This window comes from Tachyglossus aculeatus, chromosome 1 (genome assembly GCF_015852505.1).
Source record: "Tachyglossus aculeatus isolate mTacAcu1 chromosome 1, mTacAcu1.pri, whole genome shotgun sequence".
Classification (NCBI taxonomy): domain Eukaryota; kingdom Metazoa; phylum Chordata; class Mammalia; order Monotremata; family Tachyglossidae; genus Tachyglossus; species Tachyglossus aculeatus.
This window is the reverse complement of record NC_052066.1, coordinates 104,000,916-104,015,392: the sequence shown is the minus strand read 5'-3', so window position 1 is coordinate 104,015,392 and position 14,477 is coordinate 104,000,916. Positions and strand designations below refer to the sequence as shown.

Below are 14,477 nucleotides of genomic sequence, written 5' to 3'. Positions count from 1 at the left end.
TACATAGTAAGCGCTTAACAGATGCCACCATTATTATTATTATTTTGTGGGTCTAAAAGGAAAACCATAGATCAATTTCACTAGCCCCTTTTTTATATCTAATTTTATCTACAGGGAGCTGCAGTTTAAGTGCAGGATGTAAATACGCCTGGTGGCAGAAGGATTAATTTGAGTCGCTTACCCAAATGTAGCGCTGGCACTATCAATCAATCACTCGGTATTTATTGAGTTCTTACTGCGTGCAAAGCTCTGTACTAAGCATTTGGGAGAGTACAACGTAACACCAACAGAGTTGGTGGACACTTCCCCTGCCCGCTACACTGTAAACTCACTGGGGCCAGGGTCCATGTCCACCAATTCTTATGTCGCCTTCTCCCGAGCGCTTAGCGCAGTGCTCTTTACACAGTAAGCACTCACATACGAGGGATTCCTTTTTAATGGATTCAAGGAATCGCTGTATTGAGGGGTCAGCGGTGGGCTGTTCCCTTAGTCTGTGCCAGCTAGTTTGGGAAAGGGAGTCTGAGCAATTATTAGACTTTTTGCCTTCCCGTAACCAGCCCAGTCGAATTAAAAGTAGGCCCCTCAAAATCCTGAAATATCTGATTTTGAGTTGTAACACACAGCTCTCCGCCTGGATCGTTTCTGGGTTCATCAACTAATTGGGGTGGGGAAGATCCAGCCATCCCTGACTGACTTTACCAAACCTTACCGGTGGTAAAATGAAGAAACAAACCGAGGAGAGAGCGTGACTTCTGCCAGTTGCCTTATCCCCTGTGCACAGTTTCAGTTCGAGATGTGTGTGTGTGAAGTCAGGCATTTGGCTTAGTTTCTGGTAAGTTTCCACATTAATGTGAAATAGCGGGTGGGGTTTTTTAGGATGGCACACCCAAACTGGTAAACCAATCTAAAAGAAGGATGGGCGTTCTCGCACTGCATTTGGATGAGGAAAGAAAAAAGAGGGCCTTGTCATTTCTTCAAAAGCTGAGCGGATTTCTCCAGCTGTAGAGTATTGACTACCCTTTAATCTCCATTTATGTAGAGTCTGGGACTCCTCTCAGTTGAATGCTTAGTACAGTGCTAAGCGCTCGGTACAGTGCTCTGCACACAGTAAGCGCTCAATAAAGCCGACTGAATGAATGAATGCAGAGGCAGAGTAAACTGTTGAATTTATACTTGGCTATTGTGAATAAAATTCTAGAGCGAGCTTTCATTCCAGAACCTTGGGTCAACACCGATCGATGTAACTGGAGTACCGTAAACAATTTTTAGGTCTTAAAGTGGAAAAACGTGTGTTTATTAACATTCAAACTCCCTGCATCCAAGGCCATATAAAAATTATCTGCACTTTGACTCTAAGTCGAATTGCTTTCTACATACTTACAATGGCGTGGGTAATTTAGCTTTTCATAATACAGTAAGTACATCATGAGTCCTGTAAAGTATTTATAAGGACTCATTTCCCAACCAAATACTTGAAAAGAACAATTTCTCTATATACACCGTTTAGCCGACTAATGTAAGCATAAGATGCTCTTTTAAGAGGTATCGGATCAGAGGATCAACAGGACCCTTGCTCAAGCTTCAGTTCAGTGTTCCTTGCTTGTCTTTCTGCTTTGGTCAGACATCCGCACAACCCTTGTGGTACAGGTTCAAAGTCGATTCAGTTAAAACGCAGGGATATATTAGTCTAGCTTCTGCGTCAAATTAATACACGGCATTATACAAGTTGATAGAAGAACCACCCTAAAAGTAGCGATCTGGAAGTCCTCCCCTCCGCCCCACTACCACGGGCTTCTTTTGCGGCCAGAATAACAGACTAGGCGGGAAAGAGGTGGGAGTGGCTGCTCTAAAGGTATCTACTTCTCTGTGAGGAATAAATACAGGAAAAATACTGAACTGGCGAGGACAGTTGGGAAAAAATCCAAGAACAGAACGGTTATCCTAAACAAACCACCGGAGATTTTTTTTTTTTCTCCTGGGAGCGGGGCCTGGGACATGCACGCTGACAGCAGCATTTTTCCGCGTGGATAGACTCCAGCTTTATCTACAGGTTCCCGCCGGGATGCTTTCTAGCCGCATCCCGTTTCTCAAAGACCGACGCGGCGCCTTTCTTTTGCGACACCTTTATAGCGGCGTTAGTGAGGCGAAGTGCGGGGAGCCCCGACAGGCGGAGGCGGGATTAAAACATTTCTGATTAGACCACAGAGCAAGTGTCCCACGGCGAGAAACGCGGCAAAGGCTGGGCCGATTAAGCTCCCGTCCATTCGCGTCGACGGGCCGGCCGTTCAGACGGCATCCGCCCCGTCGTCCTCCCTCGGGTCCCCGGGCTGCAGCTGGACCACCACGCTCTCGTCGTTCGCTCCGTTCTCCGCCTCGCTGCTGTCCTCGTCGTCGTCGTCGTCGTCGTCCTCCTCCTCGTAGTCCGAAGACTCCGTCGTGTTCTGGCGGGAGCGGGACTCCGCCGCGAGCGCTCCGAAGGACTGGGTGCTGACGGACGCCGCCGGGCGCAGCAAGGGGGTGTGTTCCGACACCTCGTTCTCCTCTTGGCTGCTGTCCGTTTCCGAGTCGGAATCGCCTTGGGAAGGGACCACTTTCTGTTTGCACACGGGGCAGGTTTTCTTCGTTTTGGTCAGCCAGGGGTCCACGCACTTGCAGTGGTAAGCTGTGGGGAGACACGGGGGCCGGACACGGTTGAAGGAGACGCCCCATCGCCAACGGTCAGTCAGCGGCGTTTACTGGGCGCTCACGGCGCAGAGCCCTGCGACCAAGTGCCCGGGAAATATTACTCTATTTATTTATTTTACTTGTCCATATCTATTCTACTTATTTTATTTTGTTAGTGTGTTTGGTTTTGTTCCCTGTCTCCCCCTTTTAGACTGTGAGCCCACTGTTGGGTAGGGACTGTCTCTAGATGTTGCCAATTTGTACTTCCCAAGCGCTTAGTACAGTGCTCTGCACACAGTAAGCGCTCAATAAATACGACTGATGATGATGACGAGACAGCAGAGGTGGCGGACACCATCCCCAACCATGGGGAAAATAAATTACAGGGATGGGAAGCGGCAGTGTGTAAAGTTAGATACATAAGTGCAGGGGGGCCGAGGGTGGGGTGAACATCAGATCTAAGCACAGAGGTGTCAATCAATCCATCAATCAATCGTATTTATTGAGTGCTTACTGTGTGCAGAGCACTGTACTAAAGCGCTTGGTAAGTACAAGTTGGCAACATATAGAGACAGTCCCTACTCTAAACTGTGGGCTCACAGTCTATATGTATAGACCTGTATATATGTATATATGTTTGTACATATTTACTACTCTATTTATTTATTTTACTTGTACATCTCTATTCTACTTATTTTATTTTGTTAGTATGTTCGGTTTTGTTCCCTGTCTCCCCCTTTTAGACTGTGAGCCCACTGTTGGGTAGGGACTGTCTCTATATGTTGCCAATTTGTACTTCCCAAGCACTTAGTACAGTGCTCTGCACACAGTAAGTGCTCAATAAAATAGATAGAATAGATATGTACAAGTAAAATAAATAAATAAATAGAGTAATAAATATGTACAAACATATATACATATATACAGGTCTATACATATATACAGGTCTATACATATAGACTGTGAGCCCACAGTTGAGTAGGGACTGATGTAGGGAGTAGGGAGTAGGATGATGATGACGAGACAGCAGAGGTGGCGGACACGATCCCCAACCACGGGGAAAATAAATTACAGAGATGGAAAGCGGCAGCGTGTAAAGTTAGATACATAAATGCAGGGGGTGCCGATCTAAGCACATAGGTGTCAATCAATCAAGCAATCGTATTTATTGAGCGCTTACTGTGTGCAGAGCACTGTACTAAAGCGCTTGGGAAGTACAAGTTGGCAACATATAGAGACAGTCCCTACTCAACTGTGGGCTCACAGTCTATATGTATAGACCTGTATATATGTGTAGACCTGTATATATGTATATATGTTTGTACATATTTATTACTCCATTTATTTATTTATTTTACTTGTACAGATCTATTCTATCTATTTTATTTTGTTAGTATGTTTGGTTTTGTTCCCTGTCTTCCCCTTTTAGACTGTGAGCCCACTGTTGGGTAGGGACTGTCTCTATATGTTGCCAATTTGTACTTCCCAAGCGCTTAGTACAGTGCTCTGCACACAGTAAGTGCTCAGTAAATACGATTGATGATGACGATGATGATGACGAGACAGCAGAGGTGGCGGACACCATCCCCAACCACGGGGAAAATAAATTACAGAGATGGGAAGCGGCAGCGTGTAAAGTTAGATACATAAGTGCAGGGGGGCCGAGGGTGGGGTGAACATCAGATCTAAGCACAGAGGTGTCAATCAATCCATCAATCAATCGTATTTATTGAGCGCTTACTGTGTGCAGAGCACTGTACTAAAGCGCTTGGGAAATACAAGTTGGCAACATATAGAGACAGTCCCTACTCAACTGTGGGCTCACAGTCTATATGTATAGACCTGTATATATGTATATATGTTTGTACATATTTATTACTCTATTTATTTATTTATTTATTTTACTTGTACATATCTATTCTACTTATTTTATTTTGTTAGTATGTTTGGTTTTGTTCTCTGTCTCCCCCCTTTTAGACTGTGAGCCCACTGTTGGGTGGGGACTGTCTCTACATGTTGCCAATTTGTACTTCCCAAGCGCTTAGTACAGTGCTCTGCAAGTAGTAAGTGCTCAATAAATACGATTGATGATGATGATGATGACGAGACAGCAGAGGTGGCGGACACCATCCCCAACCACGGGGAAAATAAATTACAGAGATGGAAAGCGGCAGCGTGTAAAGTTAGATACATAAATGCAGGGGGGGCCGAGGGTGGGGTGAACATCAGATCTAAGCACAGAGGTATCAATCAATCAGTCATATTTATTGAGTGCTTACTGTGTGCAGAGCACTGTACTAAGCGCTTGGGAAGTACAAGTTGGCAACATATAGAGACAGTCCCTACTCAACTGTGGGCTCACAGTCTATATGTATAGACCTGTATATATGTTTGTACATATTTATTACTCTATTTATTTTACTTGTACATATCTATTCTATTTATTTTATTTTGTTAGTATGTTTGGTTTTGTTCTCTGTCTCCCCCTTTTAGACTGTGAGCCCACTGTTGGGTAGGGACTGTCTCTATATGTTGCCAATTTGTACTTCCCAAGCACTTAGTACAGTGCTCTGCACACAGTAAGCGCTCAATAAATACGATTGATGATGACGATGATGACGAGACAGCAGAGGTGGCGGACACCATCCCCAACCACGGGGAAAATAAATTACAGAGATGGGAAGCGGCAGCGTGTAAAGTTAGATACATAAGTGCAGGGGGGGCCGAGGGTGGGGTGAACATCAGATCTAAGCACAGAGGTGTCAATCAATCAAGCAATCGTATTTATTGAGCGCTTACTGTGTGCAGAGCACTGGACTAAGCGCTTGGGAAGTCCAAGTTGGCAACATATAGAGACGGTCCCTACCCAACGGTGGGCTCACAGTCTAAAAGGGGGAGAGCAGGTAGGACGAATGAGGGGTGACTTAGGGAAAGCTTCTGTTTCTGCTCGGGTCACCTCTGGTGTGAATTATTTACCCCGTGAACTCGCAGGGCAGATTTTTTTTTTTTAGTTTAGTCTTCCTCCTTAAAACAGCCGCGTAGCCCATTTCACCCGTTCTTTCACGCTTTGTCAATCAGTGCTATTTACTGAGTGCTTTGGTGTGCGGAGCACCGCACGTGAGAGGCAGCATGGTGTAGTGGACACCATGAGCGCGGGCCTGGGAGCCAGGAGGGCGTGGGTTCTAATTCCGGCTCTGCCGCTCATCGGCTGTGTGACCTTGGATAGGTCACTTCACTTCTCAGCCCCTCAGTCACCTCATCTGTAAAATGGGGGTTGAGAGTGTGAGCCCCACGTGGGACAGGGACTGCGTCCAATCCCAATTGCTTGTATCCGCCCTTGCGCTTAGTACAGTGCCTGGCACACATAGTAATCGTTTAACAAATACCACAATTATTATTAGTAGTAATAATAATATATAATGATGGCATTTGTTAAGCGCTTACTATGTGCAGAGCACTGTTCTAAGCGCTGGGGGAGGTACAAGGTGATCAAGTTGTCCCATGTGGGGTTCACAGTCTTCATCCCCATTTTACAAATGAGGGAACTGAGGCTCAGAGAAGTAAAGTGACTTGCCTAAGGTCACACAGCAGACATGTGGCGGAGTCGGAATTCGAACCCACGACCTCAGACTCCAAAGCCCGGGCTCTTTCCACTGAGCCACGCTGCTTCTCATAAGCACTTGGGAGAGTACAATACAACCCAATTGGCAGACATGTCCCCTGCCCACAGGGAGCTTGCAGTCTAGAGGGACTTTCTGTGAGCCCACTGTTGGGTAGGGACCGTCTCTATATGGTGCCAACTTGTACTTCCCAAGCGCTTAGCACAGTGCTCTGCGCACAGTAAGCGCTCAATAAATACGATTGATTGATTGACGGATTAGGCAGCATGGGAAAGGGTCAACTTTCTGAAATGTTTAATTATGCCAAGTTACATCTTGCTCCTCTACTTATTTAAAGGCTCAGAGGGTGAGCCCATTAAGCTGAAGACAATAAAAATAATTTTAAAACCTGTGTGCAGTTGCCCATACCGTGGGAGCAGGGAAGAATTCTGAGCTTGTCTCCATCTTCATATTCATCCAGGCAAATGGCACAGATGTCGTACTCATCTCCTGCAGAAGGTAACAGCTGATCAATATTAAAATGGACTTCCAACAGTAACTCCTGACATTGTAGCTAGATTTCCAAAACTTGTAGCCCTGAAACTATACTGTAATCCACGGTAACGCTGTAGTTTTCCGTCCCATTTCCAAAAAACCGCACAGGCCCCCAGCAATACCGACCAGTTTCTCATAAGACAAAAAAAACCCCATGACTCGGAAATGTGGTTGTACCTTATTTTGCAGGAAAGGGCAGCTGAGATTGATGGAACTGATTTCGGGCTGATCAAGTCTGCGTGATCTCGGGTGAGTCACTTAGAGTCCCGTGCCACACTTTCCCCCACGCGTAAGGGGGGAGAAATAGACGCACTGTTCCTTTACCTCTCCGGCGGCTGAGATGTCCTCTAATCAATCAGTGGTATTTATTAAGTGCTTTTAAGTGCCCAGGAGAGTTCAATACAGGAAAGTTGGCAGATCCATTCCCTGTCCATAAGGAGCTCAGAGTCTACAGGGTTCCAAAAAAACCTTTCTCGCTTAGATCTTGTCTGACCCCCTCAAATTAATGGCATATGGTACGGTGGGTTTACATTCCAATGAGTTAAGTTTCCTAGTAATCCTTTTCTCTTTGGAATCTTTGCTTGCACTCACAAGCAAGTTGCTTGCCCTTAAGGTGGTCAGAGAATTGATGATGTGAAGGAACGGAAAGTTGTCTTAGGACGCAGACCGGGAGCTGGGAAACTCTGAACTCCGACAAATAGCTAAAGGATTAGTAGTATTATTACTCAGCTTGCAGAAATCAGAAAGGTTCAAAGGGTTATAATATCTAGCAGCTACTGTACACCTCTGTGGAGAGAGCGAGAGGATTTCAGCAAGGAAGATTTGGAGTAAACCGACTGGAAGAATGGAGCATCATAGGGCAAAGGAACCTCTGTTTAGAAATAGGATAAAGAGCCATCTGAGTGGACGTTTCAGCTGTCATTTCTGATTACAAGCACAATTCCCAATATCTAAATTTCAACCCTTTCTAAAATTACAAAAATGCGCGATCAGTTTTTATAATAATGATGGCATTCATTAAGCGCTTACTATGTGCAAAGCCCCGTTCTAAGCGCTGGGGAGGTTACAAGGTGATCAGGTTGTGTCACGGGGGGGCTCCCAGTCCTCATCCCCATTTTCCAGATGAGGTCACTGAGGCCCAGAGAATTGAAGTGACTTGCCCAGAGTCACACAGCTGTCAAGTGGCGGAGCTGGGATTTGAACCCCTGACCTCTGACTCCAAAGCCCGGGCTCTTTCCACTGAGCCATGCCGCTTCGAAAGACACCTGGGAGTGGGTTCCTAGAGAAGGAACGTGGCCTAGGGGAGAGAGAGCACAGTCCTGGGAGCTAGGACTTGAGTTCTCCTTCCACTCACCTGCTGTGTGACCTTGAGCAAGTCACTTCTTTAGGCCTCAGTTTCCTCATCTGCAGAGTGTAGATTCAATACCCGTACTCCCTCTTACTTAGGCTGTGAGCCCTGTCTGGGATAGGGACTACGTCCGTCATCATCAATCGTATTTATTGAGCGCTTACTATGTGCAGAGCACTGTACTAAGCGCTTGGGAAGTACAAATTGGCAACATATAGAGACGGTCCCTACCCAACAGTGGGCTCTTGCCCCTAACCTGCCCCACAGTGCATGGAACATAGTGAGCATTTTAACAACTAGTATTATTCCTGGTTAAACATCAATACAATCATTATCTAGTATTTTGCTGAGAAAAAAAGTCAACATTTGCCTCTTCCATTGCGGACTGACTGATCTCTTAGCCGCTCCCGGACACCTACTCCACCAGATGCTTGTTCTCCGACCCCTCCCCGGCACTTATTCCTTATTCCTCACTTTCCACACTCTGACCATCACCGCCTTTCAGCTGGGAGAGGAGGTCCTGGTGGGAGAGAATCTCAATGGGGCAGGAGGGGCAGAGGGAGGAGCCCTGAGAGATGGAAACGGACGCGGAACGAGGGAGGAGAATCCTCTCAAGAAGATAGGGCGGCAAGCAGTCAGGCGGTGTCTGTCACAGTGTGAGGTTGCGGTGCCTTGACTGAGCCTCACGTCCCTTCCCGCCCTCCCCTCTGGGACACCATTTGTGCTCCTATCTGTACTCATTCATTCATTCAATCGTATTTATTGAGCGCTTACTGGGTGCAGAGCACCGGACTAAGCGCTTGGGAAATCCAAGTCGGCAACATATAGAGACGGTCCCTACCCAACAACAAGCTCACAGTCTAGAAGGGGGAGACAGACAACAAAACAAAACATGAGGACAGGTGTCAAAACCGTCAGAACAAACAGAATTAAAGCTACTTAGGAACATATCCTTACACTCTGCCGTTTCCCCTGGGAAATTTATTTTAATGTCTGCCTTCCCCAGACTTAGGCTGTAAGCTCCAGGAGGGCAGGGATCTCTCCTACCAACTCTGTATTGTACCCTCCCAAGCGCTGAGGACCGTGCTCCGTGCCCAGGACGCAATCAAGAAACACAACTGTTTGACTAAAAGACAGTTAGAATGGGTCACATTGACCACTGAATCAATTCAGTTCTCAGTATCTTGTTGCTGCCCTCACTTTTCCACAGAGCCTTCTGCCGGATTGCCACAAGAGTTGGCTCACTGTCGGATCATCATCATCATCAGTCGTATTTATTGAGCGCTTACTGTGTGCAGAGCACTGTACTAAGCGCTTGGGAAGTACAAGTTGGCAACATATAGAGACAGTCCCTACCCAACAGTGGGCTCACAGTCTAAAAGGGGGAGACAGAGAACAAAACCAAACATACTACCAAAATAAAACAGAATAGATATGTACAAGTAAAATAGAGTAATAAGTATGTACAAACATATATACATATATATAGGTGCTGTGGGGAAGGGAAGGAGGTAAGATGGGGGGGATGGAGAGGGGGACGAGGGGGAGAGGAAGGAGGATCAGTGAGTCTAGCCACCAGCTCCAAGTATTTCTCGTCTCTCAAGCCGAGCAGTGGTTTAGAAAAAAAGCCACGCAAATACATGTTTTGGAATGAGAACCACCATGGAAAATTTTAAACTGTGGAAACAGTCCGATGACTTAACCCGGAAGTCAGTTTGGGAAGAGGCCTTGTGCCCATCTTCAGCCTGTAAACTCACTGCGGGAAGGGAACGCGTCTGCTAATTCTGTCGTACTGTACTCTCCCAAGCGCTTAGTACAGTGCTCTGCACATAGTAAGCGGTCAGTAAATACCATTGATTGATTCAGGTATTTAGACTTGATTATGGATGGGAGAGAAGGAATGCAACAGTGTAGTCAATCAGTCAATCATTTATTGAGCACTTACTGTGTGCAGAGCACTGTACTAACCGTCCCCCTTCTAGACTGTGAGCCCGTTGTTGGGTAGGGACCGTCTCTATATGTTGCTGACTTGTACTTCCCAAGCGCTTAGTACAGTGCTCTGCACACGGGAAGCACTCAATAAATGCGATTCAATGAATAAATGAATGAAGAATGAGTTTACAGCCTGGAAGATTCTAGATAGACGAAAGAATTTCTTGACCACGAGGGTTGTTAAACCTTGCTGTGGGGGCTTCTTCCTTGACGTCCTTACGAAGAAGGGACTGCGAGCCCGCTGTTGGGTAGGGACCGTCTCTATATGTTGCCGACTCGTACTTCCCAAGCGCTTCAGTACAGTGCTCTGCACACAGTAAGCGCTCAATAAATACAACTGAATGAAAGGGAGCAATGTTTCTGCTCAGGATAATCTCTCTCCATCAGGGCAGGGAGAGTTAAGCAGCTAGCTGCGCTGGAATAAAGCAGATCAAGTCCTGGTCCACTTAGTCCGTGTTGGTTGAGGGCAGGGTTAATATCTAAGGGGTCCAGATCGGAGCGCGAATGGCGACCCACTGTTGGGTAGGGACTGTCTCTGTATGTTGCCAACTTGGACTTCCCAAGCGCTTAGTACAGCGCTCTGCACACAGTAAGCGCTCAGTAAATATGATTGATTGACCCAGAGGGGAGGGGACGGGAGGCTCAGTCAACGCACCACAACCTCAAACTGTGACAGACACCGCCTGACTGCTTGCCGCCCCATCTTCTCGAGAGGATTCTCCTCGCTCGTTCCACACCCGTTTCCATCTCTCAGGGCTCCTCCCTTTGTCCCTCCTGCCCCACTGAGATGAGAGAGGAGTTTGAGAAATGGGAGAAGTGAAGAGTTTTACATTATTCCCGAATTTTACAAAGCACGGGCAGTACTATCAGTAAATCTTGGCTCCTCCTACAACTACTTTGTAAATCTGGCCACCCAGGGCTCCTCTGGACCCTAAGGCTACTTTCCCAACAGAATGGCTGTTGGGGTCAGAGGTCAGGGTGTCCCGCCTGCCTTTTTCCCCCCCATCACCACTGGAATAACGCGGATCAAGTCCTGGTCAACCGATTCTACGCTGTCATGTTTGAGAATGAAACTGAGGGCCTGAGAACTGGGGTCAGAAAATGGTTCTGACCCCACAGAAAATTCTGCCCACTATTTCACTAGACTACGAGTGTCATCATCATCATCATCATCATCAATCGTATTTATTGAGCGCTTACTGTGTGCAGAGCACTGTACTAAGCGCTTGGGAAGTCATCCTGGTTCTTAGGAACACATACCCGGAAGCCTTCAGACAATACATACACAAGATGGCAAATTCAGTCGCAAGTCACTCTGATTGATGGATCAGTGAACTGTTTCCCAGATCAAATCCTGACGAAAATAATAATAATAACAATGGCATTTATTAAGCGCTTACTATGTACAAAGCACTGTTCTAGGCACTGGGGAGGTAACAAGGTAATCAGGTTGTCCCACGGGGGGCTCACAGTCTTAATCCCCATTTTTGCAGATGAGGTAACTGGGGCACAGAGAAGTGAAGCGACTGGCCCAAAGTCACACAGCTGACAATTGGCAGAGCTGGGATTTGAACCCATGACCTCTGACTCCAAAGCCCGGGCTCTTTCCACTGAGCCACGCTGCTTTGTAGGTCAACTGCCAGCCTGTGTGCCAGGGCAACCTTATGTGCGACCAAAGCTTTTCATCAACAACCCACACCTCGTGGGGAGGCAGGGCTAAGAGCCAGGATGTGTAAGCTCGTGTCTGCTAATTTGCTTGCATTGGACTCTCCCAGGCGCTTAGTACAGTGTTCTGCACATAGTAAGCGCTCAACAAATACCACTGACTGATGGATGGGAAGGGGTGGCGGCCACACCCCCAGTAACAACTGTTTCTGTCCTTGAAGTTTAAAGGAAAAAATTACCAAGCATGGGGGTGGGAGGAGATGGGAGACAGCACTGGATTTGGGATGCAGGGGAAGGCGATTGGGGTGGAAAAACCACTGGGAACAGGAGAAGGCGGATGGGGCAGGGCAAGAGAAAGAAGGGATGGGGCGGGGAGGGTAATTAATTTACCTGCAATGACTGGACATAATAATGGCGGCAGGGTGGATTTATGCTGGAGTTCATTCATTCATTCATTCAATCGTATTTATTGAGCGCTTACTGCGTGCAGAGCACTGTACTAAGCGCTTGTCAGCCCAGAGTGCAAGCCGTATATCTAGTGGGGTGGCCAAACCTCGGGGTGGGCCTCCAACTTTGAGCCACTTCCTCGGAAGAAATTGAAAAATTAGCCCAGACATAACCTGTGGTATCGCCCTGGGCACATCAGTGACCAAAGTGGTGCTTCGGATGGAAATTTACAGTCAGAATGCAGAGATCTGAGGCCCGTAATGATTGAAGTTCTGTCGGTAACCTGATTTGTGATGGGACACTTTCTGGGTGCCTCCGTTTGCGAAGGATTCATTCTCTCCCCCCTCCGCTCTTAATACATTAAGATGGAAAATCCGAGTGAAACTTTACTGGCCGTAGCATTTGGGAAACCGATATTTTGTGGGATTTCCATCAAGAGAACAAACTGTACCAACTCTTTAGTAGTACGGTAAATTGAAATCTGAGAATGAGCCTGATTTACCACGACGGAAAGAGCAACGCTCTAAACTGTTGTCCCAGGGCGGCAAAACTGTGACGGACTAAACTTTCCATCTTTTTGGATTGGGGAACTTGTACTTCCCAAGCGCTTAGTACAGTGCTCTGCACACAGTAAGCGCTCAACAAATATGATTGAATGAATGAATGAAGTATGAACAATGGCTCTGCCAAAAAGGATATAAATATCAAGTCATGCCACCAAGGCTTTGAAGATTGTTTTTAGGAAAAGCTTGAGGGAATGAATGGTCACTTGGGTTGTTTTTGGGACAGCCGGATTAGGGCTGAGGGTCAGGGGACGGGAGGCTCCGTCCTCTTCCCGAGAATGCTCGTTGTTGGGTAGGGACCGTCTCTATATGTTGCCGACTTGGACTTCCCAAGCGCTTAGTCCAGTGCTCTGCACACAGTAAGCGCTCAATAAATACGACTGACTGACTGACTGAATGAAATGGCATTTTGCGATGCGGCCCACGCGTGCTGAAGCACCCGCAGTCCTCGGGAACGCCCGGCACTCCGGGGGAAACTCCGAGGGAGACGATCCTGCCAAACGCTCGCTCTGACGGCAGGGCCGCTCCGCCGTCCGGCCGCAGCAGAAGCCCCTCTCTGAAATCGATCAATCGTATTTATTGAGCGCTTACTGTGTGCAGAGCACTGGACTAAGCGCTTGGCACTGTACTAAGTGCTTGAAATTGGCAGTAGCCATGTGGCTCAGGGCACGGATCTGAAGAGGCCAGCAATTAGAACGCGAGACAGCAAAAATGAGCGAGGGGAACGGCCGGGCCTGAGAGGCTCACGACCGAAACACCCAGGCCATCTCTAGCAAGGAGGGCTTGAAGCAATCATCGTCATCAATCGTATTTATTGAGCGCTTACTATGTGCAGAGCACTGGACTAAGCGCTTGGGAAGTACAAATTGGCAACATATAGAGACGGTCCCTACCCAACATTGGGCTCACTGTCTAAAAGGGGGAGACAGAGAACAAAACCAAACATACTAACAAAATAAAATCAATAGAATAGATATGTACAAGTAAAATAAGTAAACAAATAGAGTAATAAATACGTACAAACATATAGCATCATCATCAATCGTATTTATTGAGCGCTTACTATGTGCAGAGCACTGGACTAAGCGCTTGGGAAGTACAAATTGGCAACATCTAGAGACAGTCCCTACCCAACAGTGGGCTCACAGTCTAAAAGGGGGAGACAGAGAACAAAACCAAACATACTAACAAAATAAAATCAATAGAATAGATATGTACAAGTAAAATAAGTAAACAAATAGAGTAATAAATACGTACAAACATATAGCATCATCATCAATCGTATTTATTGAGCGCTTACTATGTGCAGAGCACGGGACTAAGCGCTTGGGAAGTACAAATTGGCAACATATAGAGACAGTCCCTACCCAACAGTGGGCTCACAGTCAATCAATCAATCAATCAATCAATCGTATTTATTGAGCGCTTACTATGTGCAGAGCACTGTACTAAGCGCTTGGGAAGTACAAATTGGCAACACATAGAGACAGTCCCTACCCAACAGTGGGCTCACAGTCTAAAAGGGGGTGACAGAGAACAGAACCAAACATACCAACAAAATAAAATAAATAGGATAGAAATGTACAAGCAAGATAAATAAATAAATAAATAAATAAATAAATAAATAAATAAATGAACAGTCTA

The 14,477-nt window shown here is 46.6% G+C and overlaps 1 protein-coding gene across 1 annotated transcript in view; it reads right to left on the bottom strand.

Annotated features, from left to right (window-relative positions):
* Positions 1 to 1,262: 1,262 nt before the first annotated feature.
* Positions 1,263 to 14,477, bottom strand: part of RNF13 (ring finger protein 13) — a 370,693-nt gene continuing 357,478 nt past the window's right edge. Inside the window, exons 9-10 of the mRNA XM_038750328.1 lie at positions 6,693 to 6,773; positions 1,263 to 2,662 (exon numbers count right to left, since the gene is read on the bottom strand). Of these exons, the coding sequence (XP_038606256.1) occupies positions 2,286 to 2,662; positions 6,693 to 6,773 (458 nt within the window). The 3' untranslated portion in view covers positions 1,263 to 2,285. The remainder of the gene's footprint in view (positions 2,663 to 6,692; positions 6,774 to 14,477) is intronic.